Source organism: Nipponia nippon, unplaced genomic scaffold (assembly GCF_047370975.1).
Source record: "Nipponia nippon isolate SJK-2023a ecotype South Korea unplaced genomic scaffold, ASM4737097v1 scaffold_3, whole genome shotgun sequence".
NCBI lineage: Eukaryota > Metazoa > Chordata > Aves > Pelecaniformes > Threskiornithidae > Nipponia > Nipponia nippon.
This window is the reverse complement of record NW_028262347.1, coordinates 89,907,498-89,934,298: the sequence shown is the minus strand read 5'-3', so window position 1 is coordinate 89,934,298 and position 26,801 is coordinate 89,907,498. Positions and strand designations below refer to the sequence as shown.

General features: G+C 43.5%; 1 protein-coding gene across 1 annotated transcript; it reads left to right on the top strand.

The window, feature by feature from the left end:
• Positions 1 to 1,043: 1,043 nt before the first annotated feature.
• On the top strand, positions 1,044 to 26,302 carry LOC104013546 (prosaposin). The gene is made up of 14 exons (XM_087764920.1): positions 1,044 to 1,198; positions 11,977 to 12,110; positions 13,134 to 13,208; positions 13,935 to 14,060; positions 14,323 to 14,517; positions 15,441 to 15,584; positions 16,124 to 16,180; positions 19,015 to 19,128; positions 20,088 to 20,183; positions 20,389 to 20,575; positions 20,755 to 20,906; positions 22,561 to 22,641; positions 23,225 to 23,332; positions 23,930 to 26,302. The coding sequence occupies exons 1-14, from the start codon at positions 1,156 to 1,158 to the stop codon at positions 23,963 to 23,965; spliced, it is 1,548 nt and encodes a 515-aa protein (XP_087621046.1). The 5' UTR covers positions 1,044 to 1,155; the 3' UTR covers positions 23,966 to 26,302.
• Positions 26,303 to 26,801: the final 499 nt, after the last annotated feature.

Below are 26,801 nucleotides of genomic sequence, written 5' to 3'. Positions count from 1 at the left end.
AAAAATGAACACGTAGGTGGGGACCTAACATGGTAATACCAGGTATGCCCTTAGATGAAGGGCTTACCTTGAAGATCCTCACAAACTGGGCATGATAACCCTCACAGATCGTGAGCGCTTCAGACGTGATGAGTCTTTGAGTTACGGTGAGGCAGCAGGGGACGTCCAAGCGGAGCTTTCCAGGCTGTGAGAAGCACCTAGCTTATCGGGACCACTCCTCCAGCAACAGAAAGCCCCGAGCCTGGGTTTAACAGAAGAGAGGAGCTGGTCTAGCAGCTCTGTGCAGTCCTGCTGAGCCTGGCTTCTGCCTGCGAGGGACCAGCTCCAGCCCTCAGCTGAGCTTGTTCTGTTGGTTGATCCAGTAGGAAAATGCTGCATTTTTTTTTCTGGGCTAGTTTGTTGTTCCAGTGGGCAAGGGATGTGACGGGAGTAAGAGTCCAGGAGATACCAAGCCAATTCAGGCCGTCTTTCTTTTAATTACTTTTTTACTTTTAATTACTTTTAATTACTTTTTTACTTTCTTTTTATTACTTTTAATTACTGTTCCTTCGGACAACACATATACCTAGCTGCCCAGTGGTATGGGGAGCAGGGGTCTGCCAGGCACAGCAAGGAAAAACAAGCACCCCCCGCCCCAGGCAACCAGATGGGAAGCTACAAGTGGGAAGCTCTGCCTTGGCGCTTCTCCTCCTTGCTGGTGCGCACCTCCGTGAGATGCCACCAGCCGAAAGCGAGCCTGGGGGGACCTACGGCGGCCGCCCGGCCTGCGCTGCTCCCACCGCCTCGGGGGCACCGCCTGCTGAGGGCCCCGGGCCGGCGCTGCGCCAACCGCCTTTTGCGGTCTGTGGGGCCTTTCCTCCGCCCAGCTCGGGCCGTTTCAAGCGGCGGGGGCTCGCACCCCGTACCCCGAGGAGCCCGCCGCCCCGGCGCGGACCGCCAAACAACCGCCGCCATTTCGAGGACGCGGCGGCGGCCGGCGCATGTGCGGGGAGGGGAGGGTGAGGGGCGCGAGGCGCTCGCCCCCTCCCCGCGCATGCGCGGCGGGCGGGGGCGCTGCGGCGAGGCGCATGCGCGGTGGCGCCCGGCGTAGCCTTCATATAAGGGCGGGGGGGGGGCGGCTGCGGCGGCGCCGCATTGCAGGCGGGCGCGGGAAGGATGGCGCGGCGGCTCCTCTGCCTCCTCGGGCTCCTGGCGGTCGGTAAGCGGCCCGGCCTCCGCCTCCTGCTCCCCTTTCCCCTCACGCTTAGCCCTGGCGGTCTGGGCCGACGTTCCCTCACCACTCGAGGGCCCGCCCGGGGGCGAGCGGGCTGAAGGGCGGTGGGGGCACGCCGGGCCTAAAGCTGTTTCTCTTCTCCCAACAGGAGCTGCCGGGCCCGGCGGCCGACAGGGCGGGGAGAGGAGGCAGCGATAAGGGAGGGTGGCGGGCGGTGGCGCAGCCCGGTGCGGGGCCTAACGGTCCCGGTGGGGGAGCAGGGGCGGGGCGGGGGAGCGGGGCGGCTTCGGGGTGGCTGTGGTGGAAAAGCTGTCTTTGGGGTGGGGGGGAGTCACCCGAGAAGAGCGATCAGGTAAAGGTAGGGGGAGGTCCCTCCCCGTGAGAAAGCAGCCTTCCCCACGGCTGGGGACTCCCCGATGGCACTGCGGTGGCGTCGGGTCAGTTTGTGTCCATATCTGATACTAATCGGGCAACTATTATCACCTCCTAGAGCCAAATAAGAGCAATTGGTAGAAACTGTTTTTCTGCCAGCAGCTCTGTTTATCTTTGGCCCTTCAGGGATAGGTGGGTGTTAATCCTCTTTCAGATGGCAAGAGGTGGCCTCTTCTGTTGCGTGCTTTTAGTAGCCTTATTTCATTAGGGTCTCCTGCTCCAGATGGAAAATTCCACTAACGTTGCTGCTTGCTGCCTTGTTACCTGTTGTTGCTGAGGTGGTGGTGGGAATAACTGATATTCTGCCTTTAGCGTTAGGACCAGGCGTTAAAAAAGGCAGCACTTGTGTTTTGTACTTTGCAGAAGCTAGACAGAGCTACAGAAATGATTCATAGCCTGACTGGAGGGGTAATGCACCTTCAGATTGTGGCATGGAATGGCTAGAAACCCCCAAATTGAAGGTCTAATACAGTGATGCACACAATTTTTCCAAGAATTTTCCTTTAAATAAGAGAATTTTAAACCTAGAGCTTATTTGCTTAGGAGTTTAACCTGTGACATTTCACGAGTCAACTAAAAAAAAAAAAAGCCTGACTACCTGCTTAAAAGCCATAGCAATAACCAACTGGCAGACTGCAGTAAATTATGTCTCTTGCATGATTGTACACTAGTCTTGTACTTAAGTGGAGTTTTAATATACTGATATGTAGACAGTTTAATGGAGAATCTCAGATTTTTCAGGCTGGTAACAAGGAATCGGATGTCAGCTTTTACTCTGCATGTTTATCTGCTTTAATAATATGACTTTTGTGTCTGCTCTGCACCGAATTAACTGCCATCAATTATGATTTCTATTGGGACTGTTTCCAAATCACTAAAATCACTGTAGTTTCTTGTACTTTAAAAGTGAAAAGGATTTGCCTTGAAGTATCCACCAGGTTTCCCATTAGTGTCTTTAGGGAAATTGTAATGAGAAACCAGTTCAGCAATGAGAGTTAGCTTGGTCTACCTGTTGAAGGCATGTGTATGCAACTGAGCATAGCAGAAGACTTGTTAGGCCTGTTTTTCTTTAGGAAGTCACTGTTTTAACACAAATAAACACCTGTCTTTTTTTCACCAAGGTTCTGTTATGAATACTAATCGACTCACCTGTTATAGTATCGTGCAGATTTTTCTGAAGATTTTGCTGTGACACCCTGAAACACCATTTTCGTCTACTAAGCTAACTAATTAGCTGTATCAAAAGTGAGCCACCCTTGGTGTATCCTAATGGAGTTACTTGGCTGGCTTACAGCATGGCTGGTAGTCCATGAGGGTTTTTGGTTGACCTACTTACAGTGCTTCTGTGCATCTTCCCTTTAAGGCAGACACGAAGGAATTAAAGCAGGATATACAGGACTCGGGATCTCCGGACTACTGATAGGCACTTTGATTGTTGCTTGTCTTTGAGACCAGGAAAGGAGGAAGGCTGGGTGCACAGTTAAAACAGAAGGCAGTTTCTCCTGAGCTGATTTTTTTTTTTTTTCCCCCCCTCTTGGTAAAATAAAAGTTAAGCTGGGAGTGGAAAGTAAAAAGTTTTGAGGATGTGCTCATTTCACCCCCCCTAAAATAGTAGACTTAATCTTCCTTCCAAGATTTCAAAGTAATGTATAATTCCTCTAGCAAATACTGGTCAGAACATCTGGGGACAGGAAAATTGAAGGCTGTTAGTCTGACTTGAATTTTCTACAGGCTGCGGAAAAAGCAGATAATTGAACTCAGACTATGCTCTGTAGTTTGCAGGCTTGCTCTAGTTGGGAATGTGGTTTCTAACAAAAAAAGCTAGGCTGGTGCAGCCCACTACTGTAGATGAAATCAAGCAAACAGTGGAAGGCATCTTACTTCTAAAAAAATATATCCCTGTTTTGTTAGAGGAATAACAGGGAGTGCTGTGGGTATGAGGCACCTTACAACCATCACATAAAGAAGCGGTCCTTCAGTAGTGCACCAGTCATTTCGGTTGTGTAAACTTGCCCTTGCACAATCTCCTCCTTGTTTGCAGATGAGGTATAAATAGAAAGAGATTTTCTTGGTGGCGTCTGGAGGAGCTGCGCAAGCTGTTTTGCCTGGTCATGGTTGCGCTTGGTGAAATGCACGATTGCCTCTGCAGAGCTTCTGAAGCCTTATGCGGTCTTTTTACAATCTGTTTGTGCTATTCAGCATACCACAAATAAGTGGTTCTGGGAATCTGTGAAAACAGAGATGATGTGTAGAGTGTGGAACAAGAGAGTGGGAGCTTGTCAGCAAAACTGAAGGTGTTCCCATCAGGTGACGGTGATGTCGGTTGGGACTCTCCAGGAGGTTGGACTGTGCTGTTTCAGGGAGGGTTTTATGGTATGACAGCAGGAAGACTTTTACTTTGTATCTGTGGGGGAAGCAAGACCAGTTAGGCTGGCTGCCAGTGGGTTTTTGTTTCAGTGTCTCATGTGGATCTGATTCTTCAAAGCAGGTTTGGGGCAACACCTTAGAACTACATGACAAACAAAGGGTTTGTGTTTGTTTTTTCTTTAAGGATTTACTTGCAGTCTGTTTTATGTTTATTTTTTTTTCTTTATGTAGCAACTTTTGTATGCAATTAATTTGCTGCTGCTAAGATATCAGAGTTCCTAATGCAAGTTAAAGGGGGTACTTCTGTGGTCTTTAAAGTGTGTGCATATATTTTGAGGCAATGCTTGTCTGTGTATTTGGTCACGGAGCAAAGTTTGATTTCAGATAGCAGTATTTTTCTTCCTCTTGGAGTGAGGAGTCTCAGGTTTACGGTGTTTACCCTGATTAGTTTTTAAACTTTGTTCTATTGCTGTAAGAGACTGCATATAGAGAGATTTTCTTGGAGATGCTGAGTAAATGAACCTTGCAGTGAGATTTCAGGGCTTGTTTTTTCCTGACATACGTTTAAAATCCTTTGACAATGTTCATATCGGGATGCAAGCTATTAGTATGCACAGATTAGGGATTAACACTTTCTTCTTTCCTGCTATCAACTGCTCCACCACTGTACTCCCAGGTAGGTTATTCTTTCACCTTGTGTGCCACGGTTTGCCTTTTCCAGGCTCTCTCATAGCTAACTGCTGTCCTCCCTGAAGCTGCTCTTTAAAAAGTCCTTTTTCATCCCTCTGGCATACTTTCTCTGCTCAACTGTGGGGATCTGATGTCTTCCCGTTCCTTAAGGAAGCTTCCTGTTGAGTTGTCTTCCATGTCTGGCATTCATTCTGCATTCAAGCACTTCCCTGGCAGCAGTGTGAAAAAGCGCATTGCTCCCGAGACTTTTCTTCTGTTTTGTCATGGCGATGTCTTGAACTGCCCTTCTGTTTTCTGAAGTTTTTAGGTGCCTCTGGACTTCACCTGTGCTTTGCTGGGGCTGCAGTGTAACCTGTGGCCAGGCATTTTGTCTTCTCTTACAGACGTGGCTCTCAGCATAAATAGCAGACTTTTCTGTTCTTTATGGTGCGAATATATTTGTCTGGTGAAAAGAGGATGTTCAATACAGAATTTCTGCAGAGATTCCCATGAAATCCGCACCACCACCCCCCCCTGCCCTCCCACCCCCCAAAAAACAACACAAAACAAAACCAGAAGGAGTGGAGATGGACAACAAGTATGTTCAAAACATTTAGGCATATTTCTTCAGGGATCTGCTGTAGGGGAAAATGCTTCTTATAACTTCTTGGGAATATCTTAACATACTGTATGGGACCACTTATTCCTGATGACTGCCAGATGCTCTTGGACATCCAAATATCTCTCCTAGATTCTGTCATAAAAAAATTTCAGGCAGAAGTCAGGGATTGCTTGGCAACCTGGTAGCAACCTCTGGTCAATGTGGAAATTATGGCTTTCTTTCAACCTTTATAGCAATTGGGACAACTTGGACAGTAGAGCTGATTTTACCGTCTTGGCTCATCCTGTTCTCTGCTATCTTTAACTTTATTGTGGTTGCTTGTACTTAGACAAACCGCTTCTCTTGCCGTGCTTGTCTTCTGGTGAGGGAAGCAAGGGAACATCTGAGGTAAGAACAGTGTTTTACAGCAGAGGTAGCGTACCAAAATGAGAATGTGTTGTCCACTTTGAGGAAGAGCCCAACCATGACGTTAACTCAAAACTCATTTCTTGTGAATTGTGCTAGTTACAAACGTTTGGAGCTTGATATCTGATCAGTAGATATTGGACAGGAAGACTCTGATTTTTAACCGACATCTGGAATACTGATAACAGCTAGCCAGATTTCATCCATTTCTTCTACAAATTACCTGTAATCTCTCAAATACTCTGGTCATTTTACTGCCGCGTTAATCCAGAGGCATAGTAGACCTTTGGCATGAGTTACTAGCATGTCACACGGTTACACGCTAGTTTGAAATTTTACTTAAACTCACTAACTGACCGGAGAGGCTGTGGAGTATTGAGCCCTTCAGATAGCCTCAGGTTGAGGTCACTCCTTGGCTTGTTGATACTTTGTAAGATTTGATGAAGAGAAGTCGATCCCCCTTGACTTCTTTAACTTAAACACACTTTGCTTTTGCAGTTCTCAAAAGAAATGGGGAAAAGTCGGTAACTAACTGAGCACAGAATGGCAGAGACTGATGCATTCAGATGCAATGGTACATGGGTCATTTCTGGGGGATTATGAATGGTCTTTCTTTAACATTGTCAAGTGGGACAGCCTGGGAAAGAGCATCCCTCCTGAAGAATATGTTAATATACTTGGAACAAGTTAGATTGTCATGAAGGTCTAAGAGTTGACAACATCCCAAGTAATCTTCCACATTTGACTTCAAGCCATTAAAGTGAACAGCGGCTCAGGTCTTTCCTTTTTCTTGCCAACTGCATGTTAATTTGTCTGTAAAAATGCTGCTCACACCAAGGTTTTCCTAGCAATTTGATTTGGAGGAGGCTTGAGTCTTCAAACTGATTTTTCTTTGTGTTTTGGGTGATAGTTTTCTGGTTTATCCTCTGGCTCTTTAGGGAATCTGGTCTGGCCCATATTGAATCTCTCATCGTAGAAGCTTGTATAAGGTGTTAACTTTAAGCATGATCACGAAAGTCTCATTAGTAGATTCAGTACAGCTTTGAAGGGGATTGCTTAGGGTGTTTTCCCGAGACTCTCGGGAGGAAATTCAGGCTGGCTCTCCCTGTAAAAAGAATAACACAAATGCTTGAGGGAAGGGAAGGTTAACAATTTTCCAGTGGCTGTCCTTCCAGAATGTTAATCCAGCCATTATAAGCTTCCTTTTAGCTTCCTGTTTCCTGAAGAGGAGTGAAGAACTGAACCGTGCTTTCACATGCACATTTCACGTGCTTTCCAAGCGGAAAAGGGGGTATTGTCTGAGAGGGCCGTCACCTCTACTTCCCTAACTTCTGATCATATGTTAGCATTTCCATTCCAGATGCCTAGTGTTGAGGAAGGAGATCATAGTTGGCATTTGCTGCTTTGAAGAAGTGTCTGGGAGTAATGCAGAGTCACTGAAGTAAGTAGGATAGTACCACTGTGGGAGGAAGTTGCAGGTTTCCCATTATCTTTGCAGCCTTTAAACTGGCTTTTGTATGAATTCCTTGGCAGGGCCCCACGTGATATGCAGTAGCTGTCACTTGTCAGGACTGTGTTACTGGTGTTCTGGCAGTGTTGGGTTGCTGACCTGGGCCTCAAAGAAGAGGTTTCTTCTTCCTTTTCTGCTGTTACCCTTCAACTTGTCGGAGTATTATGTTGTTGGGCTTCAGGCTGCGTTTCTAAGGCAACGCTTGTTCTGGGAGATGGCTTCTCTTGTCTGTCAGGCATGAGCATCAGAGAGGTCAGAGTGGGTGTGAATCTTTTTTTGTTTTGTTTTGAGAAGCTGCAAGTGTAGGCAAGGATCCTAGGGTGCCTGTGTCCTGTCAGCTTGGCTAGAAGCTGGAAAGCTGAAGTCTTTCACATCTGAAAGACGTACCCTTTATACATGGATTGAATTTTTACCCCCCTCCATTTTCTTTCACTGCTTGAATTAGGAAAAGCTTGGTGGAGCAAAGACCGCTCCTTCTAAAATGGAAGAAACCACATTTCTGAAGCAGTTCAAGAAGGGAGGAACCAGTGAAGAGGATGAGTAAAGAAACACCCTGGCCTTCACAGATAAACTTGTTTGGTGCTCTCAAAATAGTGGCTTGCAAGAACTTTGGGGAAGGGGGGCAGGTTTGGGTGGGCATGACATGTGACTGTTGAGAGCTAATCCACAAAGAAAGGAGAAATCTATTTAAAAATGGATGACCTTAGATAAAGAACAATATATAAAATAAAGGGATGCCAGAGATAACTAAGAAGGTAATCCCATTGGGTTTATCCAGCGAGCATAAGAATTGTGTGAGGTAACTGACAGTGCTTTGTTTTCTCTTGGCTTGTTGCTGTGCTGGGGATGTGAAATACCACGTTAAGGTGTCACTCTTCTTGCAGCACAGGCTATTTTGAGGGAACAGGCAAGATAACTGTTAAGACTTAAAACTGTTCATTCTATTGTGAAACAGCACAAGGTCTTAACACACTTGACTGGCATATTTGCTTTTGTTGTAGCATAAGTTAACATATGAGGAAAAACACTGTCTCAAAATTAAGCCAGAGAACAGACTAAGGGAAAAAGTGGGAACAGTAAAGGATTTCAGGCTATTTTCCGAATCTGCAAGATTGGAATTAATGCAGAGTTTTTCTAGTTTTGTTTCTGTTTTCCCAGGACATTCAGAAAGGGAGGGTGGATACTGTTGCAATGAAGGTGCATCCTTTCATATTAGACATTGAGTTATGTAATAAAAATATTTCAACATAATACAGAATAAACTAATACAAGCTTAACTATATTTAAAGTCACTGTGGAAGACGGAAGAAAAGACTGTGCTTAGTGCGCATCATCTTTGTTCTGTAGCTGCTTTCTAAAACGTGCCCAGCGCTGTGTGGCCCTAACAAATTTGCCCACTTGCTGTTTGACCAGAAAGATCTATACTGAAAGCCACAAATATAGAGTTTTCTTCTCGGAAGAAAAGAACTTCCCCAGTGTCCTTCGTGACTGAAAGGACATTACTATTCCTCCGTTTTGTTTTCTGTAGATAAGTGTTGATCCTTGTGGCATAGCTAATTCATGTTTCCTGAATCTATTGGCTTTTTTGATGGAAAAATTAGGAAGGTACGTTGGCATTTCATCTTGCTCTGATGTTGTGCAGGAGTGAGAACTTTAGATAATACCAGTAGGAAGGTGTTTGGGGTGCTTACTTGCATCCTAAAACTAGTTTTCAGTGTTCCCTGGCTTATGAACAGTTTGCTTCTCATTCATCACTGTCCCTGTTGTTTCAAGCTCTTCTGAGATCTTGTGGCTTTGGTCTGCTGTAGAGGATTGCAGATAACATTAATGTCTGTATTCTCTAATCTGAAGTGCCTGTGTGCCCAGTGGCAGTGCTTTGAGCAGAATCTGAACAAAATATGGCTGTGTATGCCTCTTGTGAGAAATTACTCTTGTTTCCTTCCAAACTGGTGAGACGTGATGCAGGGAAGCAGCACAATCAGAGGCATCAAGCAGTTAATGTACTGTCAAAAGTCAATCTAATTTTAAGACTTTTTTTTTTTTCTTCTGAACAGAATTATCTGCAACCTGCACTCTGCTCGCCTCAAAAGGTCTCAGACTACTGCCTTGCTCTTCAGTTTTCTTCTGCCTCAGTGTCATAACCTGACAAAACCCTGCTGCCCTGCCAATACCCCTTGCTGCGTCCTGGCAGGTCAGACCATTAGTGGCTGACTCTGTGTGAGCATCTGATACAGAAGCCATGCAGCAGGGAATTTGTTAAAGACATACACCCAAGAAAGCTGATAAGTAAGCATAAATCTGAACCATAGTATTTCTTTTGTCCTGCACTTACAATGACCAGGTCAGAGGCTACAAGGAAGAATGAACAAGACTAGCTGTTAGACATTCGGCCAAAACTGGGTATGGATCTGAAAAGTCATACAGTGACAGGATCTTAAAGTAAAAAGCCAAACAAAAACTGGAAGTTCATTAAGAGCTAGATCAAACAAGTGCAAGTTAAGGCATGGATTCCTCGGTTTGGGTTTTAAACAGCTTCTTAGATTGAGAGTTTGAGAAACTGCTTGGAATAACTATTGTTGTAGCTTTATAGTTTAGTTTTGTAGTTTTACAGGATGTTTCAAATGGGAGGGGGAGTAATGTTCTTTTGATTTACAGAACTGAAGGCATAGGTTAAAAGCTATACTTGTACATAGTTGGAAGCCCTTAATTCCACTGTTTAAAGTCAAGGTCTTGCTTGACTTTAGCCAGACTTTGTCTCTGCCTTGCAGAGCCTTCCTACCATTGTTCAATACCAATATCTGAAAGGAAAGAATAACTCTTTCCCTTCAACCAGGTGTATACTTGGTTATTGTCATCCTGCCAGAGCTGACTGCCATTTGGCTGAGCAGTCTGACTTTGAAACTTAACTATTCCTAGTGCTTCCAGATTAATAATGCTGTAATTTAGAATAGGCCATCTGTAAATATTTTGCTAACTATACATTATTTGAAAGTTTGAAGTCTTATTCCTATGATCTTAAAAGCAATCCTAATGTGCTGTCTTGCCAAAGAGTAATATGCAATCTAGGCTTTTCCCTGGGAGAGAGGGTGGCAAACTTCATGCTCTTGTGTAGAAGACTAAGTATGCAAAGCACATTATTCTTAAAATAAATGGGTCATTCCTCTGTGAAATCCAGTGTAAGCAGGCTTTGTAAATCAACAGCTGAGAAGGCTTCAGAATGCCACCTATAAAGCAGTGTTTATCTGGCTCTGTTTGATGTGTAGCAGCTATGTACCTAGGAGATGCGCTGGTAATTCAGCTGTTAAGTTGATTCTCTAATTGCTTAGAACGAAGACATGAGAAATGGAAAAGTGATTGTTCATCTGTCACAACCTTACTAGAAGCTTCGTAGGAATCAAACAGCTTAACTCCTGCTTCTTGGTCGACAATGTAATTTTACAGCATTTTGTGATGTGTAAACAGCATTGATGTGAAGATAATGGCTCCTAAACAACTCCTATACAGCTAATAGGTTTAAATGGGCATTTTTTTCCTTTCTAAAACTTTGACAGCAGTGCCTTGTAGGTTTAGACCGTGGCAGATTTCCTTGGAGCCTGTCTGCTGTAGGATTTTAGGAGTTGTTTCTTCATAGGTTAGTGCAATGTAGGAGATTGACTGCTGAAGAAGCTGAGCCTACTGATGGATAGGATGGTTTTAGAAAACTGGGAGAAGTTGGGTGTCTGGTCCAGACAGCACAATAAAAATTAAAGCTTGGAAAGTCAGCTAAAAGGTGCAGTTGATTAACTTGTACTATTAATTACTTAGTAGTGCAGATCTTTTACATTTCTTTAGGAAGACTGTCCAGAAATGGAATTCTGTATTTTACTTCAAAACTTTATAGGTTGCAAGGCGATTCCATGTGGTGGGAGGTAATGTCCAGACAAGGAGTTGTGTTTTTTTCCGCCCCCACAAAATGTTCTGTACACAGTTGAAGAACTGACCAAGAAGAAATAAAGTCTAAATAGATTTAATGCATTTAAAAACTACATGACAGAACATGTCTTGCATTGTTTTCTGTCCCTCTTTTGCTTTGACTTTCTTGAAACTTTCTGTTTATGATCACTGTTTTGGTCTGCACCTGGCTCGTAAGTCCTCCATGTAATGTGTATGGTGTTTTGCCTTCTAATCCAGTTAGTTTCCTAGCTCTCTGTTGCTGTATGAGAAAAGGGTGATTTACCTGGGAGAAGGAATGCAGACAGCAACTACAAGCTAGATGTGACTGCTGGTTCGGAGTTGAAGTGACTGCAGGGACAGGGGGGTTGTAGCTTTGGGAATCAGCTGCCTGAAGTATAGATTTCTGCAATGAGCAGTTTCTCTGTTTCAAGTCATCTGGTAGTTCTTGTGTGCTAAGCAAAGTGCAGTTTTGGGTTTTGGGGTTTTTTTGGTGGTGTTTTTTTTGTTTGTTTTTTTTTTTTTTTACAAAAGGTGTATGATGGAGGAATGGACTGCTGAGGTGCTGAGACTCAGGCACATCAGTAGGGAAGTTCAGCTGTTACGTTTTTTCTGAGTTCTTTGGCTGTGTAGTCTGTATTTGGGACTCATGTTTCAGGTCAGAAATTGCTGGATTGAAATGTGCTTAAAAATATTAGTAAACCTACATGGCGTACTGGAGAGATTGTGGTTATACTGTAGAGCATTAACCTGCTTGCTTTGGAGTGGAAATCATTCAAGTGTGCAACTGTGAAAGAATGTGTTTGGGTTGTTTTTCTTTTTTGGCAGCTGCAGCAAGCCCTGTTTTGTGGCAGAAGGACTGCGTGAAGGGTCCAGAGGTATGGTGTCAGAGTGTTCGGACAGCATCGCAGTGTGGAGCAGTGAAACACTGCCAGCAGAATGTCTGGAACAAGCCTACTGTAGTAAGTATCGACTACTGAGACTTCTTTCTACTTGTAGTTGACGTAGCTGGTTTCCATATGCTGATGAAGGTTTTTTCAAGTCTCTGATCAGAGTTAAGTGCTACATCTGACTATGCCTTGGTTACTATGCCTTAATTTGGGTGCTAGGTAAAGGTTGCTTTCCACTTCTTTGCCTTGCACAACTCATCTGCTGGCTTCTCCTGTGACCTGTTGCACAATCACTGAGCAATGTGTGGAATGGAGGTAGTGGATTTCAGACTTGTTCCTCTTTATTAAACCGACTCCTAATTCATAGAGCCTTTTCTTATTCTTAACTTGAGCAATGCCAAACTGATAGGCTTATTACAAAAAAAAGCTGCATGCTTCTTTAGGTCATTCTCGTAAGTTAATGTTCAACAAAAGGTGCAGCATATGCTAAATTACGAAAGCCATGACAGTAAATAATGGTACAAGTGTTACATTTAGTGTGGCTTTTCAAGTTGCATTTGTACTAAATGCGAGTTCTGCTTTACTAGATGTAGCTGTAGTATGTGGTATTGTTTCAAAATTTCCTATGGGAAAAAGGCATTTTACTTACAGATGCATTCAGTCCACCTTGGCTATATCTGTGCCAAGATATGTTTGTTTGTGGAAAAGTAGGGGAAGGGAGGAATGTCAGAATGGTAGAGCACAACTAAAAAGAGTGAAGCTGCCTGTAAAGTTCTTAGTAAGTGTGAACTCTTTGAAGAGTAAGCTAAAAGAGATTCAGGAGAAGTGCTTCTCGGGGCAATATACTTCAAGGGAGGTGGGACTAGGTGAAATAAGCAAGTGGTAGCATGCCTGCTTTTTCATACCATGTTGATTTACTGAAGAAACTGGAGCTGGACATGCTTGGAATAGCCTCCTCCCATCCCAGCTTCAGCCAGTATTTCTTCCTTAACTTCAGTTCCAAATGTGATGCTCATTCTTGGCATTGTTAATTGCACATTGCATTTACAGGTACTTAATTCAGTCTCAAAAGTAACTCTCTGCTTGTCTCTCCAGAACAGTATCCCCTGTGACTTGTGTAAGGAGCTTGTGACAGTGGCTGGCAAGGTTTTGAAGGATAATGGCACCGAGGTAAGCAGAGCTTCCCTTCTCCTTGCCCCAAGGCACTATTTGATTTCATTGTCTTAAGATTGCAAGGTGAGGAGGTGGAAGAGTAGTCTGCATGATGTTTTCCCAACCTAAGCAGCAAATGTTGAAAGGGGCCAGAGTACATGGGCAAAAGGCTTTTAAACAGCCTCTTCTGGTTTAGAGATTAGCAAATTCTAGAGCCTCTCATGCTCTAACATATCCCTGTAGGTTCTTAGAAAATTGTTCTTGTGTCAGCGGGCCATCAGTCTTAAAAGGTGGGATACTATAGTCTCTAGAAGTGGATGATTGCACCAAGTGGACTTTATTTTGCTTGTGGGTACTTTTTCCCTTTTTCTTTTGTGAACCTGGAGGTACTTTGTATAAACAAATCATTGTCCTACTATTCCATAAATTCACTGCCTCTCATTAAATGGAAATGTTTTATGCTGGCAAGACTGTGTTGTGCAGGCCTTGCAAGCAGTGTTTCATGTTTTCACTTTGACAGGGTCTCATCAAAGGTCCAGGACTGGGGAAAATAGTCCTATAGTGTAAAACCTCATTCTAGTTTTGCTTGCCATCTGCCTGGACCTACCTGAGTCCAAGAGGCTTTTTTTAGGCTTTGTGTCCTGCATTTTGGGAATGGAAAGAGTATTTGAGAGAGAAAGAGAGAATCTGTACATCTATCTCAAAAAAAATTTGATAGTCTATAGCCCATCTCATCTTTTATAGGATGAGATCCGCTCTTACTTGGAAAAGACATGCGAGTTTATTCCTGACCAAACCCTGGTCTCTGAGTGCAAAGAAATTGTGGATTCCTACCTGCCAGTTATCATGGACATGATCAAAGAAGAGCTAGTAAGTAGATAACAATTTGCAACTGTTGGAATTAAAAGTCGTGTTCCTGTTGATGCCTGAATTTCTATTCCACATAAGATTGTGCATATGATCCTTCAATCCTGTATGGATCACTGACGTTGCAATTAATGGTGTAAATTTGAAGACTGCTTCCTTGCTGTGAAACACTTTTCCTTCCTGTCATGTTTCAGCTGAATGACTCTCTACTCTGAACTTCATATAAAAGTGCCATCTGTCTAGAGCTTTATCTTATCTCCCCTAGGATAAACCTGAAGTTGTATGTGCTGCCCTCTCACTGTGCCAGTCCCTTCAGAAGCACCTTGCAGCAATGAAACTTCAGAAACAACTCCAGTCCAATAAGATACCAGAGCTGGATTTCTCTGAACTGGCATCCCCATTTATGGCTAATGTGCCTCTTCTCCTTTACCCTCAGGACAAACCCAAGCAGAAGTCTAAGGTAAGGGTGCAGTGCTATTCCAGTGTGCAAGAGAAGCGCATGTGTTTTGCTCCAGAGCTTCAGTGCTCCTTTGTCTAAGAACTTATTGATGATTCTTGGTAAGGGATTGTTGTACTGGGCACAGATTAAGCTGATGTGCTTCACCTGGGTGACTGCCTCCTATTGAGTTTTGTGCTGCTGCATACAGATGACTACCTTTTTCCTTAACCTGTGTAAGTAAGATGATAGCTGCAGCCCCTGTGGACCACATATATAGTCTTGGATTAACAACCACAGTCTGTAAAGACAAGTCTTGTGCTGGGCTGTTCCCATCCAGGACTGTAGTAGTCAAGCAGGTCTTACTGGAAGCAATTTCTTCAGAGAGCAAGTTTGGCACCAGTGTTCAAAGGAAGAAGATTTCTCCTACGTTCTGAGTAATCTGCTAGCTGTGCCCTTCAGGGGAAGCATTCGTCCCTGAATCCAGAGGTGACAGAAAAGAACAAATAGTTGACAAAGGGGAGTAGATGAGACAACGAACTTGTGAGTAGAGGCTGAGTTTTGATTGCAAGCCTAGGTATGGGAGTTAAACAGTCGAGTGGGTGGAGAACAAGCTGCTGTGGGTGGAGCAGGTAAGATCTACACCAGATTTAGAAACCCTCCCGCTGTGGTCTGTAACAAAACCAAGAGATTTTGAAGATTGGGTATCTTAACAGTTAATCTCGGGTTTCAGAGCCAAGTAGGTACGTAATCTCCATCTAGTGGCTGGTGCATATACCCACAGTAGCTTGTCTATTCGTTTTAGCGCAGGCTTCTAAGTATTCTATAGAGTATTTAAAGTTTGTATATAGTTCAAAATAGCTTTTAAAACTTGGTAGTGATGGAAGCTTCTAAAACGTGTTATGTGAAGATATGTCAACTTAAGTTTCCTTCCACTCTTTGTCCAGGGAAGTGGGGATGTATGCCAAGATTGCATTCAGCTGGTTACTGATGTTCAGGAAGCTGTGAGGACAAACTCCTCTTTTGTAAAGTCTTTAGTTGCTCATGCCAAGGAGGAGTGTGACCGTTTGGGACCTGGAATGGCTGATATGGTAAGCTATCTTTTTTGTTTAAAAATCTGTGTGTGTATGCAAACACAAAATAAGCTTGTTCAGTGCTTTAATCCTCTCAATGTAATCTCTAGTTAATAAAACAAAGCAGTGTGTGTCACATGTAGGATATGTTACACAGTATGACAATGACAACGCTGAAATCATAAACTTTCTGGTCAGGAAAGTTGGGTGGGGTGTACGGGACTGGGGATGAGGAAGAAGACTCAAGATTGCTGCTAGCCCTTAAAGGCCTTTTTCATGAAAATGATCTGGTGGGGTAATGTGGTCATATCAATGAGGGGGAGTGTTTTTGCCCTGAGAGGAAGAAAAAAGGACTCATCAGATAAGCAGCTATGTGTGCAACGATTGTGTAACCTGAAATGCCATCTTCTATTTGGGACAAGCTCTGAAAGACACCAGAATAGTTATTAAGTAGCGCAGGTAAATTAATACCTTGAGATATATTAGAAAATTCTAGATTAACTCTACAGCTTCAGTAATTTGATATTTACAAGACTTTCTTTTCCCACTTTCTGCAGTGCAAGAACTATATCTCTGAATATTCTGACTTGGCTATCCAAATGATGATGCACATGGTAAGATCAGTAGAATACAATATTTGCTCTCAGTTCATTTTTCTGCTTTGTGTAGCCAACTTATTTGGAAACAGGAAACATTTACTGCAGTAAAAGTCTGGGGAGAGCCCTTGCTCTGTGAGTCTTGGTGTTAATGCTTTGAACTTGGCATTTACTTGGATAGTAACTTCAGTCTCGGAATGCTTTCTTTAGCACTTTCCTTTTCTTTCACAACCACTTCAGCAGTGCAAAAGGCACTCTGATCCTTTGAAACACAGAAGATGAATTACATAGGTTCCTTTATACTCTTTTATCTCAGTCTTGTACTTACACCACTTCCCCCCTCCCCACCAAATACTGTGTTAAGCATGTTAGAGTTGGTCTTTGTTACAGTATTGCAAAATTGGTTCAAGTGTTGGAGATAACATGTTTGTTTAAAGCAAGACTAAACATCCTTCTTCTGGAATTGCTATCTCGAGACTCCTGCTCTCTGGGCTCTTGACAGGACCCATGGAAAGTGGCTGGTACTGCACCAGCTCTGGTTGTCTGCAGCAACATAGAATATATTTTACCTCTGACCACCTCCATAGCATCTTTTTATCCAGAGATCTCAAAGCCTTTAAAAAAAAAAAAGGGTAAGCCTTTCCTTGGAGAATGCAGTGCCTAGATGCCACAAGTAACATAACAAATTATACATGAATTTATGAATAGAGTATGTGGCCGACTTGAACCTGAATTTGGCAACACAGCGGTGTTTTTCTGTTTCCAGTTGCTAAAGGCTACTTAGAAGTTCATACCGCTACTTAAGCGTTTGGGGAGGGAAGCAAATCTTTGTTCCAACAACAGTTAGTTTCTCGTTTTAAGCATTTCAATGCACTGTGTTGTTAATACCTGAAATTGGAATATGACCACGCCTTGCGTCCGGCTGAGTGTTGTTCAAACTCTTTGGAGGTAGTCTTGCCCAGGATGCTTTAATAGCTTCAAATGAATAATGCTGGTTAGCACTGTGCAATTAAATGTGAGTTGCTGTAGCAATGCTAAGGATCTGTGGGGTGGGGACTATATCATATTCCATCATCTTCATGGAAAAAGTATATGCAGTTCCAAGTGCTTGACTTTTTTTTTTTTTCTCTTAACTGTTATCTTTAATTTCTCCTTTCTTCCCCTGTCTCCAATCTCCCCTGTCAACAGAAGGATCAGGTAGGTGAGCAACTTGCCTGTGGTGATAGCCTGCTTGTAGTTCACTTCTTGCTCTTAAAGGGCTTGTAGTTCACTTGCTCTATTAGCTGTGTACATGGTGTGATTGTACTCAGTGTTGACAGATACAAGGGATATTTATGTGATTAAACCAGAGAAAGACTATAGACTCCCTCCAGTGCATCAGTCCTACTTCCAGCTCCAGATACCAGTTTGTGCTACTAAGATTTCAGCTTTATTGTGCTTTGGCCAGCAGAGCAGAAAATATGCTCACTTTCGTACAAGAAGGATAGATGTGGAAAAAGCATGCCAATGGCTCCTGTCAGCTTCTGGTTTAAAGTCTGGGCTCAAAAGGGCTTGAGTGAAGCTGTCCCTGGGTCTTTTCTTGGTTAACCTTTAAATCTAGGACAATGGTATAGGTGTTTGGAGTATATGAATTGAAGATGTGGGAGGCCATTAGGCTCCTGCTTCCTAGAGGTATTTGGGTTTTTAATTTAAGCAGTCCTGGGAGACCTTGTGTCTGTCATCTCTCTGTGAGAGAATATGTTGTGTGTATGTGGGTGTTGCTGTAACATTAATATCTAGAAATGCTTCTTACAATGCATGAACTAAAAGGCTTGACTTAAAGGTACTGCCTGGAGTAGTCTGAAGCAGCACTGTATCTTTGAGATACTGCTTTTGCCTGTGCATGAGGCTTTGGCATGATGTATTAACTGTTGCATAAGCCTTTGCTGTAAGAAGCTTGATGACCTGGTGCCAGGCTAGGGTATGATCTTCTAATTACCCATAGGACCAAAGGTAACTTTATTTAGCTTAAGTAGACTTTAGGTGGGAAAATTCAAGTTTTCTGTATTACCCTGTACAACCACTTTGTGTGGGTATAACGTGGCCTCCTTAGAGTAATTTGCCTCATGTCCGGCATTTATTTTTGCATTTAGTAATGTATGTTTTTAAAACCTTTGGGAAAGACTTAGAAAGCCTTTTTAAAGGCTTTTTTTTCCTGTTTGCTGTTTTCCCCCATGCTGTGAAAGGAACCCTTGAAATAATACAGTTACTGCAGATGCTTGTAAAAAGGGTTAGGCTTAGGTTTTAACATGGTCAACTTTTGTTTCTTATAGGCTGTGTTCAGTAATGCAGAAGTCTGTTTCTGTTTGCAAAATGTGATGTTACTGGATGCTTTACAGAAGGTAGCTCGTGGATGAGAAAAGGAGTCCTTTCTTCTAGGCATTTCTTTCAGCTTTTGGGTGAACTCTGAAGTCAGGATAATTAGCCTCTTCTGTGATTACTTAAAGCTTTCAGGGGAGCAGCTTTGTGGATGCAGGTCTAACGTGATGCTGGTGGCCTGTTTTGGTGTTGGTAGCTCTTAAGTCAACTCCTTTGAAGGGCTTGCATAGTGTATTAGCTCATGGTAAATGGGGTTTTTAAATGGATGTGGCCTAACTTCTTCCTCTCTTTTAAAAGATCTGCTAAATTTCATCTGGTAGTTGTCCTGCCTATAACCATATCAAATGCTTTGGCAATACTGGAAGTAGAAGTAGTCATGAAACTTCTGTTGTGTGGGAGCCTTTTAAAACTTTGTTCTCTGTGCCTGCTCACAGGCTCCATAGAAAGGGCAAAGTCTTCTAGATTTTAAAAATTGCTTATACATCTCTTTACAGCAACCAAAGGACATTTGTGCCATGGTTGGGTTCTGTCCTTCTGTGAAATCTGTTCCCCTTCAGACTCTGGTGCCAGCTCAAGTGGTTCATGAAGTGAAAATGGAAACTGTGGAGGTAAGATGGACTTTTTGTATCCAACAGCTTTGCCTTCATTTTTGCTTTAGTGTAACAAACTAGGTGTAACAGAAAAGTAGAAGCTTTTACACATAGAATAATCCAAGTCTCCCTGGCTGTGTCTTGTTTCTGATGCTGATCAGTGAAGTAGGAGAGCTGACGGATTTGTTAGAATAGCAGAGCCTACACTAAACTGAAGCTATGAGGTAATACTTCAGGATTGAAATGGGAACTCCTGTTCTAGCAGTAGAGTATAGCAGCCATTCTAAATGACACCTCAAATGTTAGAGGGCAAAGTGCTCAATTTGAGTTTTGCTCTAAATTTGGAGTTATGCTTTGATCCCTTTTAAAAAATGGACAGCACTCTGCATGTGCAGATGAGTGATCAGAGTCAGAATGCTGAAGCTCCAAGCTTGGAGAAGCACCTTAGCTTCTCATGGCCTTTGAGTGAGACATGGGCTGAGGTTTTTTTTGGAAAGGAAAATCTCTTGAGGACAGTTAACTTCTGATTAACAGGCTCCAAACAATTTCCCTCAAGTCCCTCAGTTTCTAGGTTTCTTCTACAAACAGGAGGGTGCTCTCAATTCTAGTAAATTTTGTCCTCAATTAATGTATTTTAAAAAACACTTCATATTCCTCTTGACTCCAGTCACTGGGGGGCTCCTTATTTCTCTGTGTCTACTAAATTCAGCTCCCCTCCTTATACAGCATGGGGATTGTAGTTTTAATTAGTCATACAAATTGACTGTTCATTCAGAAAGGCTTTTTACTGAGACCTTTGAGGTTGGTTTTGAGTTCTGCATGACCTTTTGAATTCAGCTCAAACTGGCCAGCTAGGTAAATGAATTGGTGTGCAGCACCTGAATATGAATGCTGTTAGACTGGTCTTTTATGAATTGTCCCTATCAAATGTGGTCAAGTGCTGATTTTTTTGTTTTGTTTTTCTTCTGTGTACTCAGAAGGCCTCTGTTCAAGAGAAAACTTTTTCCTTGTGTGAAATATGTGAGACCATGGTGAAAGAAGTGACTGGCCTCTTGGAGAGCAACAAGACAGAGGTGTGTAAGTGGTGGAAATGGTACCTCTTCCTAGGCTTTGGCTAAAATGGGGCTGTATTGGAGGGGGAAGGAAAGTTAATTTTATTGCCTGTTTTCATGAGAGCAAGATTTCCATCCTGGGTGGGATGGAGTAAGAAAATGTGTGCTTCTGAATTGAGTTGGATTTCTGTTCCTCATTCACCACGCATCCTTCATTGTGCTTCAGGAGGAGATTGTACATGAAATGGAGGTCATCTGCTACCTGTTCCCAGCAAGTGTCAAAGACCAGTGTAAGGACTTCATAGATGTCTATGGCCAGGCTTTGATTGACATGCTCTTGGAAGCAACGAACCCTGAAGCTGTGTGTGTTATGCTGAAATGCTGTGCAGCCAACAAGCCTCCACAGCAGCCAGGTTGGTAATGAGGAGTTGGTGTTGCAAAATGAGCTAGTTCACCTATGATTATCTCGTTTAAGGACACATGCTTTAGTACTTTGCTGATGCTGCCTCCTTTCTTCTCTTTGGGGGAACTACCTAAGCACTGACATCTGTTTTTGTTTTTTTTGTTTTGTTTTTTTTTTTTTTTTCCTCAGTTTTAGTGAAACCTGCAGGTGGCTTCTGTGATATCTGCAAGATGGTGGTAGCTTATGTAGACAAAGAACTAGAGAAGAATGCCACAACAGCTGAAATTGAGGCTTTGCTGGAAAAAGTTTGTCACTTCCTGCCAGAGTCTGTCAGTGATCAGGTAAAGCGCTTGTGCAGGAGGCAGGCTAAAAAGCAATGGTCTTGTTGATGGTGGGGAGCTGTCCTTGTTGACTTGTTGGGTTTACATAGGTCCTACAGTGACAATTATGCTTACCTCATTTTCTGAGCGTTTCACCTGATATTCTGTCTACATGCTAATTTTAGGTCCGTCTTTCAAGTGTCTCTACTTCTGCTATAAATGTCCAGGTACTCATAATAGAGGTCTCTGTGTTTGGCCGACTGCCTTGGTCTCTGGCTGGAGACAAACTGTCCACAGGTGCAGCTGAGACTGGCTTGTGTTCAGCAACTGGATCCTTCCTAGGTTTTTCCCTTTACTAGCACCAAAGCACAGCAGCTTCTCATGTGCAGTAGAGCAAAAAAAGAGGGAGCAGGAGGCTTGGTCTGAGGCAGTCAAATGACCACACAGGCCTTGCTGTGTGGCACCCTGCCTTCCAGTCAGAACAAGGCAGATAGAGATGAACAGAAGTACAAAACATCTTGCAGAGTATTTGGGAAAAACTAGCGAGTGGCATCTCATGGTGGTCGTAATGCAGGTCAGAGTTGAAGGAATCTCTCCCTCTGCTAGAGGCTGGAAGGAGTTTGGGATACAGGGGGATTAGGTTGTGGCACTCCCCATCCTTGGGAGTTGGCAATCCTTTGAACAGATGGAGACTAAGGGCCTGAATTGACTGGCTGGATTGTTGTACTAATTTGCAGGCAGTAAAGGTTTCCCTGGAAATCCTCTGAGAATGGTGGGTGGGAACAGCTGAAGGTTTTTTTTTTTTTTTTTTCTCAACACTGATCCTGTTCAGGGGATTAACAAAGTAATTGGAAGTAGGCTGCCATAATTCCAGTGAGGCAGCAAAAAGCAACACCTACCTGTTAGGCCACTGCTATCAAGATTTACCTGGAAATCTTATTAGGTGGCTGCTGAGCGTCAGCAAGTGGCAACTGTTTGTAAGTTTACTAGGTATACAATATACAGGCTTAAAGCAGCTATGAAACAGCTATTCTTGCTAACTGCTGTGAGACTGTTTAATAGCTGTGGTTTGCTTATTAATCGGTGCCATTAGTCTCTGCTGAGAATGCCACCGTCTTTGTGCGCCTTGGAGATGGGCTCTCCACTAGAGGGCTGACTGCTATCGATGGGAAGCGTTCCTGCTGCTGCCTGGTCTGAAGTGAATAGTAACTACTTGGGCTACAAGTGCTTAAGAGTCACTCCTGCATTGCTGCCATCCTGTTCAGGATGTTTGTCTCCAGCTTGTTCAGTGTGCTTTCCTCTTGAGACAGCAGTGATCTCCACGATTAGGGACTAAGCTTTGCAAATCAAAGCTTGTCCTGCTTGCTGCTTTTCCCAAAGCCTGTCCTGCTTTGTTCTTTTCCTTTTGACCCCTTTCTCATCATAAGATTCTTCTTTCTCTCATTTCTTAGACAGCTGCAGGCAGGTATGAGCTAGCAAAAAAATGATCTAGTTGTGTGAGTAGTGCAATGCTGAGTCCTTTTCGATCTGTAGAGCTCAAGCCTCTAGTTTATCAGTTTGGAGTGTATTATTGGGGTGTTTGGAGTAGCGTACAGACCTGCCTGCTGAAGACTATATCTTCCTCTTCTTTCTAAGGCTTTAACAAGAGAATCTCTCAACCTGTGTTTTGTTACAGTGTGTTCAGTTTGTGGAACAGTATGAACCTGTGGTTGTGCAACTCTTGGCAGAGATGATGGATCCCACTTTTGTTTGCACTGTGAGTACTGCGTTCAGATCTATTGAGTATGGGCTCTGATACAGTCCTGCCTACTCTTCTGTATGCCTTTCAGTGCCTAGCATGCAGAAACTCTGCTGGAATAAAAATCAGCACACTGAATGCTTGGAGCAAATGCGGTTGTGCAAGGCCTCGGGCTTACTGAATGGACAGCTGTCTGACTGCCAGCCTTGTGCAAGGAAGGACAGAAGAAAAGAGCTGCCAGTGGTTATCCCCTGTTGAGGTTCAGTAACAAGGTGTAGTGTGCCCTGAATCTGATGAGAGGAAGTTAAATGACCTTTCTTGAGAAAGGTCCCTTTCTAGAAGCTCTGTTTCTTGAAACTTAATATGAAGAAGCAGTTCCGGTAACTTAATTCTTCCTTGTGTCAGATTACTGCTTCATGTCTACTTGTTCAGCTGCAAGTACAACTGCAGTTGTCAGTTGAGCGTGGTGCTGTGGGAGCTCCTGAAGTTACCTCGGTGTTGCTTCCACACTCAGTCAGGTGGAAGCTGAGACACAAGGCTGGAGTCGAGATCTCTTCATGCAAATAGGAAGATGCTGACTCTGCTGCTGTTCTTCTCACAGAAACTTGGAGTCTGTGGATCAGCTAAACAGCCTCTCCTGGGGGATGATGCTTGTGTCTGGGGTCCAGGTTACTGGTGTAAGAACATGGAGACTGCTGCTCAGTGCAATGTACGTAAAGCAGGATTCTGTCTCAAGTTTCTTATTGGTCTTTGATAGCTCCTTATAAACTTACTTTTCTGGCTTCTATACCACACTTCCAAGTGGATGAATTCCAGTTTCAGGAAGCAAAAGGGTACTAGGTAGAGGTGGTTGAGTTTGATTAGAGGGTCTTCCATAGCTCTTAGCTTGCTTAAAGCAGGCTGTTTCCTCTCCCCTTTGTTCCTGTCCCCCACCCCTCTGCTAGCATTTCAGAATCTCTAGTAAGGTACAACGTGAGCTTTATATTTAGTCTGTGTTCCTGCAGCCAACAGACCATGTCACGATCTCTCATCAGGCTCTAAAAATTGGCTTCCAGCATTGCTGTGGTCTGATGTTTTCTTTGCCAGGCCTTAATGGCTAAGGGTCATCAGCATTCTTTCCTGAAGCTTCTGGGTGGGGACGAGGCTATTATTTATTCTAGTCCTCTCTGGAATCACTTATTTTAAGAAAACCAGATTTGCTCCCAAGATCTTGACTCAGAATAAGGTGTTGAATTGTATATGTAGATGCACACTTGTTTACAAACAGGCTTTTTTCTGCTAACGTACACTGTTTCTTTCCCTTTAGGCTGTTGATCACTGCAAACGTCATGTGTGGAACTAGAAGAAGAATTCCCAGTTCTGAAAGTTTGCCGTGGCTCTTAAAAATGTGGGCTGAGGTTGGCGGAGAGCTGTATCTCAAATGTCCCTCCTCTCTGCCTCATTAACAATTTGACCTTCAGGTTCCTTTATTGTAACTCTTCTGTAGCAGTGCTGCTGTTTGAAGGATCAGATCTTCATTGTTGACTTAAAGATATTTCTGATTGTACAGTTTAACTCATTATGCTCCTAAAAATAGTCAGTGTGTTGTAGATTTTTAATTGGTAGGCTGAAGTGTTTTTTAGGTGCTGGGAAGAATGACAGAAGGTGAAATGAGACAAGACTACTATCTTTTAATTTAAAAAAAGAACAAGATAGCGACTAAAGTTTCAAATGTCTTTCTGTAGTCAGCATTGGGAAGATTACATGCTTTGCATTTTTAACATCTGGCTGGAATATTAATTTTCTGTGTAATCGTAGGAGAACTCTAAGGGATAATGTTGTATCTGGAAATCCCTTTGGCTGGAATTTTCAAAGCTCTACAGATGCAGAGGAGGGGACGTTGTGTGCCCAGCTAACTTTCAAAGTAACTGGTACCTAAAAAGATGCATTTGCATTTGAGTGACCACGCTTTTGCATTTGAGTGACCACATATATGGCTCGTGGTGTTACCATAGCTAAGGAAACCCTCCCTCAACCTTTGATCATGTCCTTTTTATTTCCTTGGACTACTCGGTCTAAGCATGGGTGTTCTACTGTCAAGCCCTGTACAGTGGTATTTCAGTCTTTTGAAGCATGCTGACATACTTAAGGAATGGCTCCCCTTTTTTTTTTTTTTCTTACCCTAGTTGCTCAATTCTGCTTGGTCTTGTAGCTTCCTACATGCAGCCAGCTGGGCGCTGAGGAGGTGGAGCGAGCTGGGGTGGTAGAAGATGGAGGGGAAGAAGTCAGCAGGAGCTGTGCATATGTCAAAGTGGGTTCAGCATAGAGGGCAGAAGGCATGGAAAAATGGTTTTTATTGTAAACTGCTGGTTTGTTCCTTGATCTGTTTTTCTCTCATAGCGTATTTCAGTCATCTAAAACTTCAGAGGCGCTATGAGGCTTGTGGGCAGTTTCCATTCCTGCCACCCATTGTCACTGACTCTTGCCCTTCTGAGTAGTTTGAAGTATAAATTTTTTTTCCAGATTTCCCATTTCTGTTGGGAAATGCGTCTGAGTAGCAAGCGGAGATGGCAGATGGTGAGAGCACTGTGGTAGGTATTTGGCAGCTCTGCTGGCATACCTGACAACCTGCCTTTCACGCCTCTGCAGCATCCCATGGAAATGGCCTGAATTTCTGAACGAAAGCCTTTCGAGGCCGGCTGCTACCCTGGAAACAAGTCAGACCCTTGAGGTGTAGGGGCCTCGAGAATATGAGAATCATACTTCTGTTGCGTGAGACAGATCTTGCATCCCCTAGCAGCACTTAGTGCGTACTTCTGATCAAGTTAACCCCCAAAATAGAGGCACCAAAGTAGCTCTGAGGAGACCTTTGGGAAGGAGGAGCTGGGCAGAGGTGGAGCTTTGAAAATTACAGTCCTGTTCAGAAAGGTGCTGGCAACTGCTGCTGTTCCTGTGGTGTCGTGGGTGAGGCGGGAGCTCCAGTAACAACGTTTTAGCAGCAAGCGAAGTAATTTTCATGCTGTTCAATGGAAAACCACTTGACTGCAGCTTTTTTGTTACTACGTGTACATACTAAATGTTTGGGCAGTGTTGACAGTGATACTGATTTGTCTTTCCTGTTTGCATTTGTACAGAATGCTGAAGCACTCAGGCTTTAAAAAAAAAAAAGAAAAGTAATTTCTCCTGAAGATGTAAAATACCTGCAGCTTTCTGTCTTGGCAGGCTCGTGCAGTGGTTCCAGCGGTGTATCGCAGTTGGGGTAGATATGCCAGATAGGAAATGGGCTCTCTTCAGTGTCGCTGCCCTGGAGGTATGGGTTGTGTTACGCCACGGCATGTAGTATGGTGTTTGATCTTTTTAAACTGGATGGTGTTCTCTTAGTGTGATTTTTTTTTTTTTTTTTGAGGGGGGGCTGGGGGGGTGGATTGATATTTGCTCTTACAGGTTGGCAAGGTTTTAATTTTCTTGGGTTTTTAGTAGTGAAGTATTCATGCTAGCGACCTGTCAGGCGGGGTGAACCGGGGGAAATCCTGTGCTAGCGCTGGGAGTCTCTTTATTTTTCTCCCTTCCTGTGGACCGTCGCACCTGACCCGCTTGAGTTATGCTGGGGGACACGTGCAGTTGCTTTCTAAAAAACATTGTCTTGATTTTTGCACAAAAGCTTCCTTAATGAACAATAAAAACTTCTGTAAACTGGTAAGTTGGTGTGTTTCATTTCCTCGGTGTGTGCTAGTTGCCAAAGGATCTTGTTAGCTTCCCCTTTGCTGCAGAGCCAGGAGAAGGCGTATTCCAAAATGTCACTGGGAATCTGCGGCCGAGTGGCAGGATTCAGGTTCCCATTGAGTTACCATCGCTTTGCAACATGCGTGTCCCATCAAGCCTTTGTTCTGTTGAGCGCAGTTGCAGGTTAAAGAGGCTTGCCAGGGATTGCTGCCGCCGCTCTCTTCCCCGGACGAATGCAATGCCTGATGTGAGGCAACAGCCCTGTGTTGCAATTTCTCCGCCTTGCGCAGGCTGCAGGGAGTTCTTGCTGAAGCTGCTTGACTTGCATTTAATGTGGCTTTCCTTTTGTCTTCATTCCTTGCTTTATTTTGAATAAAATAAATGTCTTTTAAAGGCTTTAAGCAAACTACTTGGCTGCCTCTAAAGACATCATTGATTCGCTTGTCCTGAATTTACTGGTCTTTATCTGCACCGCT